This window comes from Neltuma alba, unplaced genomic scaffold (genome assembly GCF_004799145.2).
Source record: "Neltuma alba isolate B1F8T4 unplaced genomic scaffold, ASM479914v2 tig00003186_pilon, whole genome shotgun sequence".
Classification (NCBI taxonomy): Eukaryota; Viridiplantae; Streptophyta; class Magnoliopsida; order Fabales; family Fabaceae; genus Neltuma; species Neltuma alba.
In genome coordinates this window covers 741,620-765,752 of record NW_021633177.1, presented here as the reverse complement: position 1 = coordinate 765,752, position 24,133 = coordinate 741,620, and the positions used below count along the sequence as shown (strand labels likewise).

The 24,133-nt window shown below is 35.9% G+C and overlaps 3 protein-coding genes and 1 non-coding gene across 4 annotated transcripts; 1 reads left to right on the top strand and 3 right to left on the bottom strand.

Moving 5' to 3' along the window:
* Positions 1-64: 64 nt before the first annotated feature.
* LOC114740555 (BRISC and BRCA1-A complex member 2) lies at positions 65-4,255 on the bottom strand. The gene is made up of 13 exons (XM_028928712.1): positions 4,064-4,255; positions 3,655-3,745; positions 3,384-3,576; positions 3,194-3,284; positions 2,766-2,801; positions 2,544-2,642; positions 2,313-2,443; positions 2,126-2,174; positions 1,939-2,028; positions 1,809-1,862; positions 1,396-1,461; positions 653-750; positions 65-549 (listed from the first exon to the last, which is right to left on the bottom strand). Exons 1-13 carry the CDS (start codon positions 4,139-4,141, stop codon positions 486-488), a joined length of 1,140 nt encoding a protein of 379 aa, XP_028784545.1. The 5' UTR covers positions 4,142-4,255; the 3' UTR covers positions 65-485.
* An 824-nt stretch (positions 4,256-5,079) lies between these two features.
* Positions 5,080-12,364, bottom strand: LOC114740636 (putative E3 ubiquitin-protein ligase LIN-1). The gene is given in 18 exon segments (XM_028928825.1): positions 5,080-5,335; positions 5,443-5,691; positions 5,773-5,916; positions 5,997-6,107; positions 6,198-6,320; positions 6,602-6,727; positions 6,811-6,930; positions 7,029-7,153; positions 7,264-7,573; positions 7,673-7,930; positions 8,031-8,175; positions 8,380-9,660; positions 9,793-9,841; positions 9,844-9,877; positions 10,000-10,377; positions 10,485-10,548; positions 10,634-11,568; positions 12,199-12,364. Coding segments are annotated over 17 exon segments (4,446 nt in total). The 5' UTR covers positions 11,545-11,568; positions 12,199-12,364; the 3' UTR covers positions 5,080-5,317.
* Positions 12,365-13,392: 1,028 nt separating this feature from the next.
* LOC114740637 (peptidyl-prolyl cis-trans isomerase) lies at positions 13,393-14,496 on the top strand. Its single transcript, XM_028928826.1, has one exon. The coding sequence runs from the start codon at positions 13,482-13,484 to the stop codon at positions 13,998-14,000; it is 519 nt and encodes a 172-aa protein (XP_028784659.1). The 5' UTR covers positions 13,393-13,481; the 3' UTR covers positions 14,001-14,496.
* A 1,070-nt stretch (positions 14,497-15,566) lies between these two features.
* LOC114740725 (small nucleolar RNA Z279/snoR105/snoR108) lies at positions 15,567-15,672 on the bottom strand. Its single transcript, XR_003739711.1, has one exon. It is a non-coding gene; the product is annotated as a small nucleolar RNA Z279/snoR105/snoR108 (small nucleolar RNA).
* Between the last annotated feature and the right edge of the window lie 8,461 nt (positions 15,673-24,133).

The window sequence follows — 24,133 nt, the reverse complement described above, 5'->3', positions numbered from 1 at the left end:
CCTCTTTCGTGAATGAAGCTTCAATCCTCACTTCCTTCATATCGTGTGGAGGTGAAAATGTGCATAAGCAAACATTCAAATGGTTTTACTTTTAATAGTTTTAGCCCTAAAAACTTTAATGAAACAAGGTAAAAAGAAAGATTTCACAGCCAGCATTTTTGTTTACAGATTTTCACTTCAGAGAACATTACGAATCACCCCAACTCCCCAATGATCTGAATCATTATTCTGTATAATGTTCTTTACCATGATTTGCCCGAGAAGCCTCCAGGGTATTCCACCACTGATTAACAATAGTAATACAAACTCTAACGTAACAGGAGCCCAAGACAAAAGGTTGATAGACACAATACATTTGTATTTCCACGCGTGGGACCTTCTCCGAGTACAATGACAAAACATGAGTGCGTCTCATCAACTTCTTTACACGCTAAGATTGCCAAAATATCAGGATTGAGCAGAACATTGTAAGATAGTTTCCCCTACTATTGAAGCTGGCCCTCATTCAACTGCCTCTTGAAGTTTAGAGCCTCGTCTGCTAGAAACTCACTGTACAGAACATATCACGTTAAACTAAAACATGCAGGGCAAGAGAAGGAAGGCATCACAAAGCAATGTGGCAGGAAACTTTCAAATGATGTAAGGCACTCACAAAATACACTCAGCCATCATCGATGCTTCCCATCTTGGGCTCCATGGGTAGTCAGTCAAAATGCGCGACTTAATGGGGGCCATGTAAGAATTGAAATGCTGGAAATTACAGGAAAAATTAAACTTTCTAGATAACATGGAAAAAGCTTCAGCCTAAGATCACAACATCCATAATCTGTTCTCACTAAAAATATAAAATTACTACCATATAATTATAATCAAGTAATACGTCATATTGTACAGCATTATGAACCACCAGAGTTATAAATTCAGTTCCGCTTTCCTATTCCTAGACCTAGTATTATTGAGAGAAGACAAGCAACCATTATTGCCTATCTTTAGCTGAGAGAGCCTTTCCATTTTAATGACTCGGATTCACATTATATCCCTCTTTCTACATGTTATTATTACATTCAAACTTAAAAGTTAAAACATACATTGCTGTACCAAATGAATAAACATGACAATTTATCAATCAAGTTCAGAAATACGATTGGACTTTTTTCAGCTTTACAACAAGAGACTAGAATTAAAGGGAAAAAATAACCACGTAATTATGTCACTATACTTAATACATTAACTGAAAGAACCGTGTTCACATTTTATGTTCTCATTTGGTTGACGCAACATGAACAATCTGTAAAATACAGAGGCTTATTAATCGGTCGCCTAATTTTCAGACATCAAACCGTACTCAAACTTTAAAATTTAAACAAATCAATGACCAAAACTTCATATTTTTACCTGAGAACTTTGAAGCAGAAGAGATGGCTGTTTCTTTGGAAACTGTGTTGGTATTAGGAAGTGTACCTATAAAAACAAAACCATCAGGATATTGGTCAACCATAAACATAAAGGTCCAATTCATTCAACTGGAAACTGAAAAAACATACGGAAAGAACGAAACAAGATATCAGTATCATAAATTGAACATATTTTACCAATAGGAAGACTAAAGTCGACCATACAATTTTATACCCGCACCACCAGTATCTATGAGCAGTTCAAAAAATCAATTATAAATTTCGTCTGATCCCCCCCCCCCAATCTGATCTTCATGTCAAAAGTGATTGGCGACAACCTTGAAATCAATTTCTAAGTACAAACCTCTGTCCACATGTACAGACAGATATCAACTAATGAGAATCATATATTACCAAGAAAGTAAAAGCTCCAGATGCACCAAGAAAGGTGGCCTTTCTGCAAAAGACCTAGAGATCAAATAAAATACTCGTCATTAGTACTCAAACCAAGCAATTCTTGAAATGTTGCAACTTAGGGAAATACCGGATCAGCTTCTATAGGTCTTCCAAGATGACATGCTAGTGCCTCGATAAAGTGCCTTCTACCATCAATTAATGAAACAGCCTCCATGACCTATGTTCAAGATTATATCTTATCATAATTAAAGCAAAACAACAGAAGTGTAGTAAAGTAACACACATTTAATGCCAAAAAGACATTTTGACATAACCTGTTTCTCAAGAGATTCTTCAAGATGGGGCAGATATTCTGCCAGGCACCTTTAGAAGTAGAATTTAAAAAAGAAAAAAAAGGGTTTCAGAATGAATTATCTCAATCTAGCAGTGAGTATATCACAGTAGAATGACAAAGAACATAGATTGCATGGCATAAGCAGATCAAAGATGCAAACAACTCACATTCCGTCTAACCAAGAGGGTAACTTTACATCCTCAATGGAAAATAGAGCTTTCAATTCAGGTGTCGATACTAACTTCAGGCGAGGTGCTGAAGGAGCAGATACGTATTTTCTCCCAACAGGATATATGACCTAGGTTTACCATAACATGAGATGATAAGTTGATAGCCCACAGAAAGCACTAAGTCAAAGAGAAAATGAGGAAATGAATAGCGAGAGGAAGGAAAGGAACCTGCAAGAATATTTTTTGAGTTTGTCTCCAGGGACATCCCGGCACCATCTTATTTATGTTCATGTCCATTAGGGGAACAGCAAATTTAACCTCCTCTGGCTACACTAAAAGTTAAAGTCATGCAAACCAAGAACACTGTCAAAAGCTACATAACTTTATAATTTTCACTTGGTAAATGAATTCATGATGCCATAAAAAAACCAAATCTTTGCAAAGAAATACCTTTTCAGCACCAGCACTTATTTGCATTTCTAGTCCCTGTAGGAGAGAAGATGGAGTGAGTTTCAATGTTCATTAAGGAAAAGATGATAAATCGCATGCAATGTTCAAATCCCCTCCGCCCCCTCCCATTTTCCTGGGCATTTTATTTCAACACTGCCACCAGGTGTGCAATTAAGCGGCATTACCTTGATGATAATGGAAATGGACATCTGTTAAATATAAACATCCCCCATATGCACTAAGCACATCATTCCCAATCCATGTCTGTTAGTGATTTTAAAATCACCATGCATGGAAACCTTCTAATTAAGATACGAATACACAATATGCTTCATCCACGTTCAGGACATAGACAGAAATTAAGGAATTATCAATTTACTCTTGATTTTTCTAAACGTTAGAATGATAACATTCGCGTGAAGAATTACCTCCCTCGATAGTATAGTGCTAACTTCAAATTTCAAACGATCATCATCAACTTCTCCAACGCGCCTCCTTTGATATGACACGTATTGATCTCTATGGAGACATTAACAAGCAACTATTCATTATTCATGAATCCAATCAACACTTGTGAACATCACCACAGACAAAAACTAATTCCCTGAAAGTTCTTGCCTCAAATATTGAATAAGAGCCAGTAAACGCGTAGGATCTTTGTTGTTCCAATCACTTAAACAGTTATTTGATGGCTTCAGGTCCAGTTGTCCTTCAGCAGATTTCATATGAAATGGGTGGAAATCTTCATCTTCTAGCCCAAAAATAACATCAGGTGCAGCTGTTGGACTCTCTATGTTGTATATAACATCCCCTAAAACAAATTAACCAATCAACAATCTGCATACCTATGGCATTGAAAAGAAAAGAACACTAGACGCAGTTTTCCTACATCTGATGAAGTCCAAGCAGTAGGGAATGGCTAAAGTGAACCGATCAAATACCCCAGGATAGTACTTGCTACCGGACCACATCTGTTCAACCTGCAAAGTAAATAGTATAAAGGATACAGAGTGATTTCTGGGGGGGATCTACTGAAATCACACTCAAAAAACTGACGCTGTGCTTTCTTTCCCGACAGTAAGAAAGAAGAGAAACAAGATTCGCATATGATATGATTCTAGCCAAGCTAATGCTCAAATAGCAAGCAAATTAGGTGAAACAGTAACAGTTCCATAACCTGGATATTAAATACTAAAATAGATAAAAGAAAGTTGAGATTTTGGATCCAAGAATCCCACTAGCCTTTGCATTTTTTCTCGCAAACCATGTAAAAGCATTAGATATTAGCGGAAGGTAACCTTGAGGGCGAGGGGAAAGTGAGAGAGAAGGTGATTAAGCTGAGCAGCGATAAAGGGAGGAACATTATCTGCAGCCATGGCTACTTCAGGAAAAGAGAGATCGTTTCAGTGGGAGCTTGAAAGAAGGCGATCAATTTATCCCGCGACCAAACCAGAAAGGAAGTAATTTGGGCTCGCCCGTTATTTTCCTTTTCCTTGGTTTGCCAACACCGGAAATTCTGAGTCAAAAAAAACAAAAAAAGACCGGAAATTCCAATTCCAAATGCAATCCCGATTGGTCCTTAGCCCCTCGTTTTTTCCTTTTTTTTTTTTTTGGGCCACAGTCATTAACCCTTCTTGTTTATTTATCTTTATTTCTAATTAAAGATTATAAATATTACATACAAATAATCTTCATTTTTGGAGTTACCTTCCCATATTTCACTTTTTTCTTATGGCCTTTCTTCTGAGCATAATATAACTTATATCAAACATAGTTATCATGACCTTTTTATTTGTGTCATTTGGACCTGGTATGAAATTTGACGGGATTCTGAGTGTTTAATAGGATTTTTTATTTACATTTCTTCTTCAAGTTTGAAATCTGAAAGCTGCATATTATAAAATAAAAACAAATTCAAACCATTTGAATGTTTAAATAATGTTGAATGTCAATTTTAATCAAATTTTAATCCCTTTAAAAAAATCTATTTGATTATGATATCATTAAATGTGTAGCATCAGACAAATAATAGGAAAAACATATTCACGTTGCATTCTTCTTGTTGCAACATTGAAAAGAATCCTCTTTTTATGATATTTTTCTCTGTTGGGGATATGAACATCTTATGTTCCTTTTTTAAACTGTCTTTTCTTCACTTGTTTATTATGGCACGCCTTGTTCAAAACTGCATTACTTGTGAGTTGTGAATACCTTCTCCCTAGCAGGACTCAAATTGGAGAAAGAAAACAAACCAGTTCGAGTTATGTAAGAACTGATTCTTCTAACCTTCTTGATCTTTGGTTTTTTCCCGTGGTCTTTAAAAATATTGTTATATCGTTCGTATTTGCTTAAAGTAGCGTTCAGGATTTGCAGACTTCACAAACTTGAACATGCCGGATCTAATTCGAATAGTTTATTTTACAGCCCAAGGAACAATGATATTGATTCATGAAATTGTACGAATGTGCAATGTAGATAGGAAAAAACTGTTAGCATACATTTGGCTAATTTAAGGATGCGTTAATACTTGTCCGTATGTCCCCACACAGCATCTAATCCAAAGCCCAGGCCTGCAGGGAGAAAAGGAGTTAATTGGAAACAAGAAAGTGTGAAAACAGAGAAGCTTGTCAGAAAACAGCAATACAGTACAGACTAATTAAAATAAATATTAACGAACCTGAATCTTGCCGTCCGAGGAACCAACAAAAAGCATGAAACCATCTGCATCTGATGCTAGTGACGTGATTCTTGGGTGACCACCAGCCATTTTGATGGAAGCAACCCTACTTAACTTATATTTTAGCCACACCTCAATAGTGCCACATTTAGTGCCTGTAAATACAAAGTCATTGTTCATAGCCATACGGTGGATGTCTAGACCAGTTGAGAGTGACCCCACCACAGCTTTGGACGACAGCGACAATATCTATGTACAGAAACAGTGATAAGAAAATTATCATATGCAACTTAGTTATCTGTACAGAGAAAGGAATATGCTGGTGTTTACCTTTCCTGCGGTGGAATCAACCAAAGAACCACCAGCGATGAGACAATCATCATAAATCAGAAGGGAGTGAATGGTTTGTTTTCCCAGCAATTTTCTTGTCCCGGACAAAATTGTATTTGATGTATAATTCGACAAGTCTACCTCCTGCGATTTTTTTTACACCGAAATATTAAGGAGCACAGGTTTCTTGACAAACATAAGAAGAAATTAAAAAGAGAGAATACCTGAACACTGTAACCAGAGCAACCACAGTAGAGTTTGTTCCCAGACATTGCAAGGCATTTGACATGTTTGTTGAAATTAATAAGCTTTGGAGCCTCCGACCAATTATACACCTGTAAAATCTTGAGCTTTAGTGACCCTTTCTTGTTAATATGGACAAGGACTAGATTTACATTTTGTTCAAAGCAGCAAAACGGACTTGCCTTAGCTCCTGTTCCTTGAGTCACGTAGCATGCCAATTTATCATTTGCTATTAACTCATGCACCGCCTCTTTGATATCATGAACTTGAATACAATGAAGCTCATCATATTTCATTGTCCATACCTGTACATGAAAAGAATGTGAAGCAATTTATTGTGCATGAAAAGAATGTGAAGCAATTTAGTGTGCATGAAAAGAATGTAAAATGGTTTGGTATTGAATACTAGAATCGTCCTAAAGGACCATCATAGGTACCTAAGTGGGATGAAAAACTCTACCCCAAAGCTAATTATTGAGGCAGAATAACCAACCAACTTAAATACCTCATTATGGTCTATGGACTTAGTATCCCATACTATCAAGTCTCCATTTTTTCTTTTTGGTCAGACAGCAGGATAACTAACCCGGATGGTTTTGTCTAAGGAGCCACTGTACAGTTTATCCCCTGAAGAGTAGAGACATGTTACCGCTTTAGTGTGCTCATGGGTTTCTTGAATCAATCTTAATACTTTCTTCCTAGCATCCCACACCTATTAAGAATATCAAATGCAATTATTAGATGAACATAATTAGCGCATGCACCTATAATTTAAGGTGAAAGCAAACATCTTACCTTCATGGTTCCATCGGAGTGTCCACTTAAGACCCGACCTTTAACATAGAGCAAAGAAAGTACCTCTCCATTTGAGCTCAAATCTAACTCAACGACTTCCTTACAACTCCACAAAGCTGTCTAAATTAAAGATTGACGAGAAATAAGATAGGTTTTGATCCGTGATCTATTCTTCTGAAACTAAATTATACCTATTCCCTAATCCCCATTCCACTTACCACATCAACGGATTTTAAGTTCAGTAAGGGTTTCATAATATCGGCTGCCACCATAGAATATTTCTTCAACTTTCTCAATGTTCTATAGATGCTTTTGGCATAAGCTCCGAGTGCTTCAAGAGCAACTGAAACATTGAGAGTTTTCATTTTAGTATTCCTATGTATGATTCCGATAAAGATCATATAAACAAAGTTTACAAATAAACATACATAATCAGTGATGAGAAAAACCTACTTGGATCACTAATAAAGTTCTTCAAAGCAAGGGTAGCTAGGATCATTTCCTCGAGGTTCTTGGATGATTGGAGGACATTTATAAGTTCCTCGAGCAAGGATTTTCGAGCAACATCCCTTATACCAGTATCAGGAATGGCTGAGAGCATACATGTGAGCCATGTGGCGACGACAAGGCATGATTTTGCTGTCTCTAGGGAACTACTCTTGAGGCATTCTTCTAAAGCTTTAAATATAGAACCCTTTTCATGGTTGCAAAGAACAAAAGCTACCCTTTTCTGCCAAGAGCTCATCGCATTCTCTTCATCCTCCTGTTGAAATAACATTCACGTTAGCATGGATATATATATATACCAATCCGAAGACAACCAAACAAAACGATTTATATATATATATATATAGGCCCAAACCATTGTTTCCACCAAATCGTTGTCATATTTTTCCAACTGCTCAGCTTTCATTAGAGCATTGTAAGGTTGGTCAAATCCTGCAGTCTTAAGCAGCCAGGCTTCAATGTATGGCTTTCCTGCAGAAGTGATATGCCCGATAAGAAGTATTAAAGCATCTAAAGCCTTCGTCTGAGTATTTAAGAAGTCCTTTCGCCAAAGTGATTCTATCAGGGTCTCTACAGCTTCTTCCCTGAAAATGCTCATCTTTCGGGGCTCAACCTAGAGATTTGACAAGAATAAAAAGTCGATCAAATGATAATTTTGTTCTTGATAAGAGAAAATTACAGCTTAGTGGTAGACTTGATGTCAAAAGATCAACCAAGAGATCAAGCTGAAGCAAAAGACCAGCAACTGCAAGTTGGTGATCCATAGGAGCCATCTGAAGATACACAAGAAATGTGTGCATGGTACTAAATGTTCCCTCATCCTTGATAATCTGCAATATCTTGTTGCACATTGTCCTCCTATGATATCATTAAAGAAATAATAGTCACAGGTTTGAACGAAAAACATTGTTATCACTTAAATACGTGTTAATTGAATTGCAGACATTTTTACAAAATAAAAGGAAAATAGGAAAGAAAACTAGCACACTTGCTTTGGTCTCACTTGGTAGATGAGAGTAAATAGTTGAAGACCAAGGAATGTAATATGAGCAACAAGCTTACCTGTGCAATTGAACAAGTTGTGAGAGAAACTCCACACATATTCCTCTGACAGTGTCATTTCCTGAATGAAATAATTCAAGAATAGGAGATAGTTCAATTCTGTTTGCAATTAAGCTCCTGCAACTTTTTTCAGCTTGCATACAGCACAGAAGAATGGAAACAACAGACCTCCTTCCTTCCATCCTTTCCATATACTTGACCAAGATTGGAATTCCATTTGCTGAAATGACACTCAAGGCATTGAGGGACCTGCTATGTTCATTCCCTCCTAACAAAATCTGCTCAAGAATTGCTACAGATGCATCTCTAGGATCAATAAGGAACCGAAGGTCGTTAAACTCCTCATTTTTGTTCTGGATCTGCTGGACAATGGAGGGTATTAGTTCATGAGCAGAGAGCTGATCATAAACCGGCCTCAGTTGGTAAATTAGAACAGCAGCCTCAATTAAACCATTCTTGAGCAAAGTAGCCAAGCAATCGAAGTCAGAATCAACATTGGAGAGTATTTCTCCAACACTTTCATCTGCAAAAATTAGTTCAGAGAGGATATAAATTGACGTTCTCAGGGCTTCTCTGTTTAGAGAAGCTGAAAGTATTTCCACTAAACCATTTATAACAGTTGGATTCGATAAATAAGAATGAATATGAGGATCATTCTTTGAGTCCTTCCATAATCTAGCTATTACCAGCACAGAGTCTTCACATTCTTGCAAGTCTTCTGATGTGCAAAGACTTGAAATATAAGGTTTCAAACAATTTATAGTTGTTTCAACTGCAGCTTGAGATATTACACTAGTTGGTGATGATGCGGCAGAGATCTGCATAAATCTTTTGCTCCTTTGTCTAATATAATCATCTGCAATCTTATGAGCTGGTGAATCAGCTGTTCTGTGCATATTAGAGACCACTGGTATATCTTTGATAGAGGGAGAATTTAGAGAAGCCCGTAATGAGTCTGAATTTGAGAACTCCTGAGCTAGTTCTGGATGCTGTTCTTTCCACGATGTTATCAATCTCTTCAAGACATAGTTTGTTTTAGGTAGCATGCTAGCACAGAGAGATTGCCGTGTAATGGGACATGTTGTATTTCCTGTTTTGAGCCACTCCTGAATTGCTTTTCTTTCATACGTCTGGCCTGTTTCAAGGGTGACAGGATCGCAAAATATCTGGCCTGTGATAGGGCAAACAAAATCTTTGGGTGGTCTTGATTGAACGGTCGTCTTCTCTGATTTCAGTGATAAACTGCTACTGCTATTTCCTTCATGGCTCTCATAAACAGAACTGCAGATACAAAGATATATTAGTTGGAGTATAAGGAGTAGGAGTGGTGATTAATTGGAATGTTTTTAATGTCATGAAGCCAAATGCAATAACAACATCATTCTGGAATATAAGGGGAAGAGTGGCTATTACTTGTCATTGAATGAGAGGGTATTCTCTTTCTCATGATTAAAGTCTTTTCTGAGTAACGGTTTTTCCTCTGACTGTTCTTCACGCCCTATAGCACAGAGAACTATTACATGATTGAACTTGGGAAGCAAGAGTCAAATCCAGCTGCAATGAACAGGGGTTACCAGTATTAATGACAAGTAGGAGGATTTGGACTTATTTGAAACATACCATTATTTCGTTATCAGAATCTTCTGAGCTGATACTGTGATCAGTACTCATGTGTGGAGATATTGGTGAAGAGTTGGAAATACTTGAGTCTGAAAAACGCCTAGACAATAAGCGCAAAGATTTGGGTTCTCCTTTAGTGTGTATCTCATGAATTGAAGATGAATTTTTTGGAGGAGCTCTTGGAGAATCCAAAGGAGAGAAAACTGGAGGAGAATATATTTGATTCTTCTGGTTTGATTGATGTACTTTTGGCCCAACATCCTCACCCTTGATATTGTTAATCCTAAGAGATACAATAGTTTGAGTTTTTCTATCTGGGTCAATGTATGAATCATTGAGGTCATATTCTGAATCTTCATACTCTCCAATGGTACTCTCCTGCAAATGATAGACTATTACCAGACATGCAAACAGATCATAATACGACAGTTCTACATATCCAAAGCTAGATTAGCAAAGTTAAGATAAACAAGTCTCTATATCACCTTAGCACCCCGTGTAGATGAAGACTTCTCTGCCTTTGGTGAATGGCTGGAAGTCGCATTCCCTCTGTTTGAAACCCAGTATAAAATGAAAACCCACACATAACATAAACATTCATGACATAAACAAGTGGCGATTGGGCAAGTACTACCTGATAGTTTCGTTTGCACCATCTTTAGATTTCAGAACAGGAGAAAACCCAGCACTCTTAGGCAATATAGGACCAAATTTTACATAATCAGGAATGGTGCAGCTCAATTCATGCAGAGGTGTCATCGGTGGCTCAGCAATCGGTAACATTGGAGCCTTCTTGCTGGAGGTTGAATCAGGGCTGACGCAATCCTTATAATACTTTGCATAAAGTCTCGTGTTTTTGTCCAATGACTCTCCATAAAGCTTCTCCAGCTTTTGCAGTTTCTCTACTTGATGTGGCCTCATAGTATATATCAAAGACTCATTGAAGAATTGATCAAAATCAGCTGTAAAGGACAAATCTGGAGAGTCGGGCATGACTTCCATCATAAGTCCATGCCTCTCCTCTGAATACCAACCCACAATGGAGCCCATGTGTGGAAGAAACAGATCTTTCCAAAGCTCTGGGGCAAAATCAATCCGTGAGAAGAAAGGGTCAACGATGAACATCTCAAGAGCGTGGCAAATTGAATTTTGAGTATTGTTCTTCAACTTCCACAGGTAGGATAGATTAAGGTGAGCCCAAGCTGAGAGGTAGAAATTGGGCACCCCAGCAGTATTTTGATTGGGATTCAACATGGCACACACTTGTAACATCTTCTCAGCATAATCTAGGCGGGCAATCTTAGTTTCCATATTATAGGTATTTATGGCTTCTTCAAGGGCTTCCATACCCCAATCAAGATTTGCTAATACTGCTTGATCAGAGTATTGAACCTCGCTGTCTTTATCAGTGCTTTCATCTTCAGCTGCTAACCTCTCTGCACACTGTTCTTTGTGTTGGATCCGTCGTTCTTTGTCGATTAACCGATCTTGAATGAAGCTATCGATAGTTGTAGTCAAGAATCTGACGATATCACTCTGGTTCATTGTGAGTGTGAAGGATCTTGTGATCTGTGTAAAGCTATCTCAATAAGTAAAGCTTCCAAAGTAAAATCTACACGTAGAGCACCACATTCCCTAGAGCATGCATTAAAAGTGCATGATAAGTAAACAGAACCACTGAATAACTGCTACGGCATCCAGTAGAAATATTTGTGACATTAGATATGATCGTTTAATCTTCGAGAAGCAAAAGACTACGTATCGCAATGGAGCAAAGTTTCTCTACCCTTTTATTTATTTCCCTGGGCAACAGTCATTCTATTTTTATGAGTATTCTAAGAACTCATGCAGTCAAAATAGTGGTCACAAGTCACAACGCCCAGAAGATCCTCACAAAACTTAGGAGTTATATGCGGAGGATTTGCGTTTTACTATCAAGTACCTTGTAAACTTTGTCTGGTCATGGTTATTATCAGGACTTTAGAATTTCTGTCGGACGTGTGAAACCAGAGATCAAAGAAGAAGAAGTTCACACAAACCTTAATAACAACAAACCAGATCGCAGAATATGCGTTTCATGAAATGATCGTGCTGAAAAAAGTCATGTTCATCAAAAGTAACGTAGCTTACGGGGCAACGTCTCCTATAATAAAACTGAAGAACTTAAAACAGGAAACAGAGCACAAAAACGAGACTTACAAGGTTTGACACAAATGAAGAAGAAGCTTCAGAGAAGAAGACAGTGCATTCGACCTCTTCAAGCCATGTCCATTGGTTTGACAGTGTTCTGCAAAGTGCAAGAGAGGAAAACTGTAGACAGAAACAGAGGACAAGGAAGTAGCTCTGCCGGCCTTGGCTGTTGTACAATGACCCAAGCAATCCGCGTTCCCACACATATAATAATGTCGAAAAGGCAGAGTGATTTTATTCTTTTAATTGCCAAATGATTGGCCATCTTCTATACGACGAAGCCAACGAACGCAGAGTCTTTCATTTCGAGCAACGGACATGCTCCCCTATGACTTCAGCTATTTTATTAGATCAAATCAAACTCTCAACTATATTCTATTTAGCAGAGTCTGGGTTGTGCCCCTACCTTAAAAACATAATAGAGAAGTGTTGATTTATTTTTCATCAAATTACATTTGACTAAGAACAAAATCATTAATACTCCTCCGATCCTTAATATAAGACCCATTTAACTAATTTGATTAGATTAAGGAAGTTAGGTAAATTAGTTAATTATAAGAAATGTGACACATTTTTCTTGAAATACCATAATCATCTTTCTTAATACCTTCTCTCCCTCTTTTACTTGATTATGGTTGAAGGAGTATCTATAGGGGTAATGTAGAAAAAATTGATAAATATAAGAAATGAGTCTTATATTTAGGACTAAAACCAACTCAACAATTGGGCCTTCTATTAAGGACCGGAGGAGTAACAATTTGCAGCCAAATCATGCTAATCTTTTTTTTTTTTGTTGCCAGACAAATCATGCTAATCTTAATTATATAAAGCTTGCAATTCATGGATTTTTTTTTTCCCTGTACTCAACTTGTTGCTTCAAATTCTAATGGTTGTTGTTTGGCGAAAAAAACTGACAGTTGTCCAGAAGGATAAATATGATGTTAGCATGATTAAGATCTTTATTTCCTAAAATAATCAAGCTTTCTAGAATAAACCTCCGACGTCCAGACAAAGTAAAAAGACGTGGTTGCCCCTGGGAGTAGTTGGACAGGGCGATCAGGAGCCGTGGGGCCTCAGGCAACAAAAAATCTAAAGCTTCGAGGTTGCAAATTCCAACACGTCTAGAACCGTCGTGGCAAAAATCTAACCCCACTAGGATATTATTCATAGAACCGTCCCCTTATATAAGCAGCTCTCCAAGACCGTCTTCCCTGCCTTCCAAGTGTGGAGGAGTACTCGGTGTCCAAATCCGATTAGTCACGTTCTCCTGATCAGTGATCACACAATACGCGATGGCGAATCCTAGGGTGTTCTTTGACATGTCAATCGGCGGAGCACCGGCTGGGCGGATCGTGATGGAACTTTTCGCAGACACAACGCCTCGCACGGCGGAGAATTTTCGGGCGCTGTGCACGGGTGAGAAGGGGATTGGGCGGAGCGGGAAGCCGCTGCATTACAAGGGTTCGAGTTTTCACCGTGTGATCCCGGGATTCATGTGCCAGGGCGGGGATTTCACGGCCGGAAATGGAACCGGTGGAGAATCGATATACGGAGCGAAATTCGAAGATGAGAATTTTGTAAGGAAGCACACTGGACCTGGAATATTGTCGATGGCCAACGCAGGCCCCAACACCAACGGATCTCAATTCTTCGTTTGTACGGCGAAGACGGAGTGGCTAGATGGGAAGCACGTGGTGTTTGGACAGGTGGTGGAGGGCATGGATGTGGTGAAGGCCATCGAGCAGTTTGGATCCTCCTCCGGCAGGACCTCCAAGCCCGTCGTAATCGCCGACTGCGGCCAACTTTCTTAAGCCTGAATTCCGGTAGTAGAATAAGACTTCCTCGCACTGTATGAAATCTAGACCCACTTTGGTGCTTTTAGACTTTAGTTTGAGATATTAGCCTTGGCTGTTTAAATATCAAATATTTGAGGTGGTAGCCTTAGCTGTTTAAATATCAAATAAAGAGCTAGAGAGCTAGAACCGCGATGGCATCTTTCCTCCGTTTTCTCACCTCGGAGGGGGAAGATAGATATGAAGTACGTGGGTTCGCGGTCGGAATGTGATCACATAGTTCATGCAATAAATGGGTCCCTGACTCTCTGTTTCGTTACCGGAAAAAACAGAACAGAGTCGTCCCTGTCCACCCCCCCCTATGGGGTCTCTGTGTGTTAAGTGGTAGGGATACTGTAGTAATAACCATCTTAGATGACGACTCCTTTTTGGTTTTAAAAAAACTACGTCTTTACTGTGTTTTGTGGGGGAAGAAATATTAATAGAGACGCGAGAATATGAATTTGTCTGAAAATATTTATATTATATTTATGAGGAGAGGCTGGCTGTGAACCTGTGGTGTTTATGTGTGCGCTATTTATGTTATGATGTTATCTGTTCTGTGCGTCAGTAATTATAAGCGGAGTTTGACACACAAAATTATCAATTTTTTTTTGGCCGGACACAGTTATCAATTATGTGAACTGAAAAATGGCAACAGGAATTTAGATGTAAAATGGATAAATATGCAGGACGACAAGGTTTACCCCTTGAAGGCATTCTTTCGTGTTTGGGCCGCGCTATATAGTGATTTATTTAAAATTGAAAAATAAAATACTATACTCCTTTAATTAGACCTAATTGACTTATTTGAAGAGATTAAGAAAGTAAGTTAAATTGGTTATTTATAATAAATAAGTGTTGTTATTCCTAAAATATCCTTGCTAATTAAGTATATTGGCTAAAACTATCATTATTAGAAGGATTATCTTGGGAAAAAATGCATAAATATAAGAGAGAAAATGGATTGGGTCTTATAATTAGGACCAAATAAAAAATCAAATTGGGTCTTATAATAAGGACCGGAGGAATATTATTTTTGGTCTGTAATATAAGTATTCATTTTATTTTTATTTTTATTTTTAATAATATAAGATTTTATTTTATTATATTTATTTATTTTTAAGAAAATAGTTTTTCTAATAATAATAATTCTAATCAATAAAATACTTAATTAGTAAAAAAATATTTTTAAAAAAATATTACTTATATTACAATTCTTATTTAGAGCACTTCTTTGGGCTCGGAAAATTGTGGAAATGGTCTCGTTCAACTGCTGCATCTCAATTTGCTAATTGCTAGAGCCGGAGTGCTTGATATTAGAATGATTTTTGTTTTCGTGTAACAGCCCAACATCACGGCTGGTCACTTGGGCTTTTCTTGATGTATTTTTGTCGCAGTATTTTGATTGCTTGTGGTAGAAAAGTCATGGTTGATCAGCATAACACGAAGTACCTTGAGTTTTGAAAATAGCGCATTCTGAAGCTTAATATTAATTAAAAATACGAAAAAATATAAAATTTTATTTTCGTTTCCTTCAGAGTAGGGATCAGATGGGTTAAAGGGAGAGTGCCCAGGTTGTCGTAACCAGGCTTGGGGCGGACACCCAACTCGCAGTAACGTAGCGAGAGCCGACCACTCCTCATATCCCCTTTTACTGCCTGAAGGATCATGCTTGTAAGGTTGCTCGTGTTTCATATTTATAGGAGCCAGGTCCATCAGCTGGTGCTATCTTTGCCGATGTGGGATGTAAATCCGAACGCATCTCGTCATCCCGCACTTTGCGTTTAGGACATATCGCATGATGATAATAACAGGCTAACAGCTGCCTTTTGGAACCCCAATTTCCTTCTCCCAGCCAAGATCTCTTACAAAAGTCGAAATCGTTTTGGGAATTAATTGATGAAATAATGATAATAATCAGATATGAGAGGTTCCTTGAGAGTAAGAAAACCAATTTTAAAATTTGTACATGCTCTTTAATCCGAGCATTAGAGAACGTAATTCTCTATAATACAAGGTCTTGAATCTTATGAGCAAACAGAACAGAACAATAATCTATTGAAATTTGCTTTTTTCTCGGGGTCAATCAATGCCAGCAGCAGTTAAACTTTAATTGAAAGTTGATAATCTTCTTGTCCTATTCATAAGGCATGTTGAGAGGAAAAAAAATTTTGGTTCTATTTATAAGATAGAGAAAGAAAATTTTTATATGAGTGTATAACTTTACCTTTTATTTATTATTACGTTGATTATATATTCATGAGGTATATTATATATTAAACATGGATAAATTTAAAAAGTTATTGAGTTTTAAATAAGAATTAATGAAATTTAAAATCTTTATTCGTTTAAGTGAAAGATGTTGAAAGTGATTTATCAATAAGATCAAAAGAGTATATTTTCTATCAAGTGACGCAACAAGAGAGGGGAAACAGACCTATGCAATTTCTCTGAAATAAATTAAGAGGGGATGAAAGTGAAAGAGAATAGATAAAATACCTTTTGATTTTGGGACAATACATAAAATACCAGACAACTACCTATGAACAACCAAAAAGCAGCCCAGACCGTCCTAGCGCAAATGGGCCAAGCAATTTGGACCTGCATGAAATTAAAGTTCGAGGTATGATTTAAACCCAGAGAAAAATGGCAATGCGTAGTAAGCCCTTTTGAAGTGCTCAAGAACTTGTCCTTTTTTTCCGTTTCTGGGGGCCCCTTCTTGTCTGCCAACTAGAACTTGTGATATGGAAATTTAGCAAATGACAACTTAACCGGCAAGCTGCCTGCAAGTCTCGAGGGCAACTTGTGATGTTCCAAGTTGAGGAACATGGCTATCCAAAATAAATCTCTAATATATTACGCATTATTTCATTGGCTCGCAGGCATGTAGGGATGCTTAAAAAGAGTCTTTAATTAAGTGTGACGCAAGCTTGTAAGCTGGCAAAGAGGCTCTCTATAATAGCACGTAGGGCAGGTGAGCATTCATTGGGGGAGGGAATTTTGTCACCGTTGGACACTACAAAAGCTCAGCGTCAATCAAATAGCGATCTGCTACGCTCGTAATGCCACTAGTAGATTTCACACATTCACATCACCACGCCTTTCCTCATCATCTCCATGTGATCTCCAATCATAATTGGAAGCTTAGTTTATACCATTCTAGCCTTATTTATAAATTATCTTTAATATATTTCATACTACTTCCGGTTTCTAATATAAGATCTTATTTTATTTTTGTTTTGGTCCTAAATATAAGATCTCAATTCACTTTGTCTCTCATATTTATATTTTTTTTTTTCCAAGATAGTCCTTCTAACAATAATAGTTTTAGCCAATATACTTGATTATTAAGAATATTTTAGGAAAGACAACACTTATTTATTACAAATAACTAACTTAACTTCTTTCCTTAATCTCTTCAAATTAGTCAATTAGCTCTTATAAATAGGACCGAAGGTAGTACATACTAACAATTTTATTAACTCTCATTTAAAATTCAACAATTTTTTAACTTTATCCCTATTTAATACAACCTCTGGTCCTTAATATAAGACCCTATTTAACTTTTATGTTTGTCCTAAATATAATACCCCAATCCATTTTATATCTCATATTTACTCAATTTTTTTCAAGATAGTCCTTCTAATAATTATAGTTTTAACCAACATACTTGATTAATAAGGATGTTTTAGGAAAGACAACACCTATTTATTACAAATAACTAACTTAACTTCTTTTTTTAATTTCTTCAAATTAGTCAATTAGTTCTTATAATTAGGATTGGAGGTAGTATATATTACATATAAACAAAGATAAAACTGTACATCCATATAAAAATTTCTCTCAGTGTCATATAAATAGTACTAAAAAATGTCTTATCTTCTACCTATAAGTAAAACAAGGGAGTATAATTTACACAAGTTGATATTGTTGGAGGACGGCTCACGGCAGGAACACCCCTGAAATGACTCTTAAAATTGCGCTTCTTCTCTCAAATTCTTAGATGCCCATTTTGGAGTATGGCTGTTCTCATCATATGCAGGAGGATGAGTTGTACTGGGATGAACGATAGACCTTAAAGATAGAAAAATTTTACACAATAAATGCTACTTTACCAATTCCAAATATAGGAGCTAGTAAGCTTGTTTTGATCCTTAAATAGGACTTTCTTAAGCTTTCTAAGTTAGTCAAAAAAACTCTTACATTAAAAATTAGGAAAGTACCAAATTAAACATGTAAGATGCAAGTGAAAGTCACCAATTAATGATCCAAGCTAATATTAATACATGTTTATCTTGTCTTGGAAGGGAGACTCGTTATTAAAGACACATTATTGATACATTCCTGGGCTTCAAGAAGGTCAGAACAAAAACTAATCCATTTAAGTATAATGGGACTGTGTGAGTCGGCATATAGTTCATCAGTTTCTTATATTAATATTTCAGGCGTGGTGTCTGACCAGGATTTATACATATTAAATTTGGAGGAAGTTGGGGGAAAGTGGGAAGGAGTTGCAAGTTTTCAAGTTTTTCAACGATGGCTATCTTCAATTTGAGTGATGGTCTGTTGTCAAGTCGTGTGTAGGTCGGCCACCCACACAATCACAGAGGGTTTTCCAGCTCACGTGTGTGTATTTTATTGAAAGCTTGAAGCTCAAGTTTCTTCTTCTGTCTGGGGTATCAATTATTTGCAGGAATCTTTTTTGTTCACTGATAGCACGTAATCAACTTCCCCACTTTCCCACGGGAAAAAGGACCACGACAAAGAAAAACCTCGAATCTCGCTGCTATAACACCCCAGAAAATTGCTGCAGAATTCACCATAACACTGCAGATTATGCATTAAATTTGTTTGGGCAAATTTGATGCGATTTAATTTATGCAGAGAAGGGCATCTTTGTTTGGACTTGCTTATCATAAGTGGCTGTGAACACTTTTACATAAACGGGATAAAACTTTTTTTACGTGCTTATTTCATATTTAGAAGCATAAACGTTGTTGCTGTTACTTTATTCTGAAAAGGATGGGGATAAGATGAGGTCGTATTGGGTTTAATAAGGAGGACAGCTGTTCGACATAATTATTATTTGATGCATAAGTTTTTATCGAGGATTACAAATTATAATGATGTTTATGATATTATGATTTTAATTTATTCAAAAGGTTGGGAGCTTTGTGACGAAACCCGAGTCTTTTCATGCTCGTCCTTCCTTCAGTGGGACCTCCATCTTTTTGTTTACGTCTCTGTGCCTCCGCGCGCGTTTTGTTTTGTTTTTATTTATTTACTATCTTAACGGTTATAATTTCAGTCAAATGACACAAAAATGATACTTGAACGGAAAAATATTAAAATAGTCACTTGAATTTATAAAATCTCAATTTGATCACAAATAACTAATTTGATATTTATAAATTTACTAAAATAACTATATTGTCTTTCATTTTATTTATTGTTTTTTAAAAAACTAAAATCTCTACTAGCCGGCCGGTCACCGGAGCTCCGGTGCCAACGACAGTGACCATCACCAGAGCTTCAGCGACCAATTGTCAGCCGGTCACTGAAGATTTAGTGACCGGCCGGCTAATGGAAGTTTTGATTTTTTAAAAAATAATAAATAAAATAAAAGGTAATATAGTCATTTCAACAAATTTATAAATGTCAAATTAGTTATTTGTAACTGAATTGGGATTTTATAAATTCAAGTGACCATTTTGATATTTCCAAGTTTAAGTATTATTTCTCTGTCATTTTTCCTATAATTTAGTAAGCTTACAAAATTCAGTGGTTTATTAAAAAAATTGATATTAATTCTATCATATGTAAAATTTATTATTTTTTTAAAATTAATTTTATTAATATTTTCTAAACAATATTCAAGTAGAAAAATAAGAAAACGAATTATAGAAGATGTTTAGAATGTTTTAGATAAAATATTTTATATTAATTAATTTAACTAATATTCTTAACCTACTCAAATTAGTTAATTAGATCTTACAGTAAAAATAAAAAATAAAAAGCACAATTCATTAGCCTTTAAAATCGGTACAGCACAGTTAATTATTTAAAATATTGATTTCTGTGTTTTGAGGGAAAAAGTTACATAACTAAATTACTAAAATTATCTATTGAAACTTGAAGAAAAGTAATGTTTTAGATAGCTAAAATTACAGGAACTAGGTCATGATTAAGTTAATCAAATAATTAATTTTGTTTTACCTGAATTAAATAAATAAGTTTCGACTATCACCCTTAAGCGCACTGGTGCGGTAAATAAACGACACCGCGAGGCGTGACTGATCACTATTCATTTCTTCTTCTGCGTTTGTTTTTTTTTTTTTCACCCTTTCGTGTTAAAAAATCTTGGGGGTGTTAACATAATTCCCTGTAGATGCTCAAACAGGTAAATTAACTGGAAAATTAGGGTGCGGAATGAAGCATCATTCTTTCTGCATTTTATCTGTATTTTCATATCATAATTTTATGGATTGTCTATTCCTAAAACAAGTTAATGAAATCAAGTTCAAATACAAGTATGAAAATTTGACGCGAAAATATTAGTAAGAAGACAAAGAAACTTTACAATGGACGAGTGTTTACATTAGACAATTGAATAAGTTAAGCCAGAAGAATAACGTGTAAGTGACCGTGTTATAGATTTAATACCTCAAAATTATAAGTTAATAAACAATGTGAAATTAATTTTAAGTCAATAGAATTAGCTAGACGCAAGAAAATAAATACATGAGTGGAGCTTCTCTGCAAGCAAAGTTCATGGGTCAGCAATTTTTCTTTTTTGTTCATATCCGCAAAATTAAATAAGACGTGACCGCTTGATTATAAATGGATACATGACACTGACATTGAAAATCCCCTTCCGTGCAATTAACTAATACTCCCTCCAATTCAAAATATAAAATAAACTCCATCTATTTACATATATTAAGAAATCAGTTAAAATTCATTTAAAACAATAAAGATATAAGGCATGTATTTTTTATTCAAATATATTCTTATTAATTAAGATAATAAGTAAAAGGTGTAATAAATGAATTAAAGAGGAAAAAGAATATATTTGAGTAATTGAAACAAACTCATTAAATACTTAGACAGAAGTAACTGTTATCTTATTAAAAAAAACCCCTCTAATAAAACTTAACTTATATTCCTCAGGTACTATTTATAGAATAAAAAAAGTGTGTAAATTTTGGTCTTTTGTACAGGGCACCTAATGTAATTCTTGACGTAGATGTACAGAATTGTCCTTATTAAATTTCTAACACTTGCTCCCTTTGCATAGTTTGTACATTTTCTTCGTTCCTTTCTCCAATGCTAAGTATCCTTTGATTTTGTCTTCTTCCAATGCCATTATTCCCGTCTTTTCCATTGGCTCTCTCTTTCTCTTGCTCTATTCATCTTTTCCACTTCCTCTGTCTCTCTTTTTATTCACCTCTTCTGTTCCTTTTCTTTCGATGCCGTTAGTTCTAACTCCTGGGAAAAAAAAAAAAAAACTCCAGTCATCTAATTCCTTTCACATGGTGACACGAACAAAGATCATGAATTTTTAAATAGAGGTGGAGTATATGACTTGGTTGTGGAGGATTCACTATAACGTGTAGGCATGAAATTATTTCAAACCGTGAAGCCGCCATCTTTTAAAGAGATTTTTCACACTTCCCACGCCACATTCGCGTTCATACGCAGAGTATAAAATTTTGTTTTACATAGGACCACCAATCCGTACACATCACTGTCTTAAAACATGATTGGTTGATTAAGGGCCACTAAGGCATTTAAGTTCGGTGTTTATCAGTGCAGGATGCGATGTTATTTAATTCTTTCCACCCATCAATAAATGTAAATAGAGTATTTAATATTTTTATTCTTTTTATTTTTAAAGTATTACATAAGGATAAAATTGAAAAGTTGTTATGTTTTAAGACAGAGTTAACACAGTTTAAGGTTTTTTTTGTTTGTGTGAAATATTCTGACAGTGTCTTATAAATAGAACTAAAAAAGTATTTTGAATCGGAGGGAGTAAGAAAAATTAATCAGCCTTTTAATTACCGATTATTTATCGACCAAAAGAAGAGACAAAATCGTGATAAATCAATCATACATCCGTGCACAAACATATATATATATATATATATATTTAATTACAGGATGATCACGTATTAGCCACGATGAATCATATTCGATGCATTAAATTAAGCTTTTAGGAGTTAGAGTTTCTCTTCACACCACACAGACACACAGCGGGACTCACTTCTCAAACAAAATTTAATTGAGACACCTGAGGAAATGGCCTTGAAAATCCTCTTCTATGACACTTTTTTTTGGCTGAACCTCTTCTATGACATGGAAAATTCCTTTTTGTGCAATTAACTAATAACAAAAATCAGTCAGTCATTTAATTACCGATTTTGTCAACCAAAAGAAGAGACAAAAGGATAATAATGTATAAGCAATGATGAATCATATTCGATGCATTAAATTAAACTTTTAGGGGGTTTATAGAGTATTTGGACCGGATACTCGTCTAGTCCAATATGGGCCCAATATACTCGTCTGGTCCAGTATAGGTCCAATATACTCGTCTGGTCACCTGACCAAACGAGTATATCTAGCATTATACTTGTTTGTTATAGCTCAACATATGAGTATGAGACCCTATACTTTTCTGTTTGGTGTAATCGGACGAATGTAGCAGTCTTTCTTCTTCTTCTCTATTATCAATCTTAGACAAAATTTAATCGAGATACCTGAGGAAGTGGCCTTGAAAATCCTCATCTGTGTCGTTTATTAACAAGAAAATTAAAATCAATTGTTTAATTAACAGTCTAGTCAACCAAGAAAAAGACAGAACTGAGATAAACTAATCATCATGCTCGGCATGAGAAACATTCTTGCATATTAGATTACACCCAGCCACTCCAATCATTGTTATAGTTGCTTATTAATAACTCGATTGTGAATGATATGGCTTGATGATAATCTCCGATGCAGACACTTTACCATATGCTCATATGATTAAAGCACATCTAAATTAACATGTCATTAAAAATTAAAAAGGAATTATATTTTACGAAGAGTCCTTACTTAAGGAAATTTATATGCCTGGTGTCATCAGAGAAAGACAATAACAAGAGCTTAATAGACCCTGATCAGAATCTACCTTCAAAGATTCAAGTCATATGCTGATTTCAAATTATATTAAAGCCAGATATTTGTAAACTCGCCTGTTATTTCTCATAGATATTTTTAAGGGCCATGGATTTTCAAAAGAGATTCATATCCTCCGATCGAGTTGTTGTTTTCTGGTGTGACTAAAAGGAAAAGAAAGCCTAATTCCCCAGAAAGTACGATGGAATTGGAAATAGTTCAACAACGCCAGGAATTTCCACACCGCAATTTCGGGAAGGTGAGGCTATCCTCAACTGTTCTAACAAATCATCCCCATTGCCAAAACTACGGGGTTCTTATTTATTTATTATAATAATCCATGACAGGTTAAGAAATTATAAGAATTCATGTTCACAAGGTTGACCATGAAACATAAATAATCCCCGTGCAATTTTTAATCTCCAATATATATATGTTCTGAAATTTTAATTATAATTTACAAAATATGAAACAAACTTGTGAAGGAAGTTTTTTTTTTTTTTACTTACACAAACGTACTTATAATTACTTGATATAAAAAAGCAGCTATAAATAATTTTTCATGTCAGCAATGTCGCGATAGGGGTGGAGAAAAGCAAAGGAGGAGAAAAAGAAAAAGGGTTGCGAGAGAGGCTGCGCGTGCGGGGTGCTGTGAAAGTTCATTGAAAATTTAACACCCTTTTCAACGTTGTGGGCTCCATGTCCATCGTTAATGGCAAGAGAGTGAGAAACTCGTTCTCCATTTGTGTGGCGTGGGTAATAGTCCTATGATTTACCAAACTCAAGGGCAGATCACCAAAAACCAACAAAACATGGGAAAGGGAAGAACGTTAGTTAACTACTCTCTCTCTCTCTCTCTCGTGATTAATATAAGAATTCATTTTATTTTAAAATACTATTTTCGATTTTAATTATAAGAACTAATTGACTAATTTAAAAAGATTAAG

What these genes read in the sequence shown, in the direction of transcription:
- LOC114740555 (XM_028928712.1), bottom strand. Translation starts at nt 4,141, where the DNA reads ATGGCTGCAGATAATGTTCCTCCCTTTATCGCTGCTCAGCTTAATCAC. An exon ending in CTGCTTGGACTTCATCAGAT is followed by an intron (nt 3,577 to 3,654) that starts GTAGGAAAACTG and finishes AATTTGTTTTAG; the next exon opens with GGGATGTTATATACAACATA. An exon ending in GCACTATACTATCGAGGGAG is followed by an intron (nt 2,802 to 3,193) that starts GTAATTCTTCAC and finishes TCTCTCCTACAG; the next exon opens with GGACTAGAAATGCAAATAAG.
- LOC114740637 (XM_028928826.1), top strand. Translation starts at nt 13,482, where the DNA reads ATGGCGAATCCTAGGGTGTTCTTTGACATGTCAATCGGCGGAGCACCG.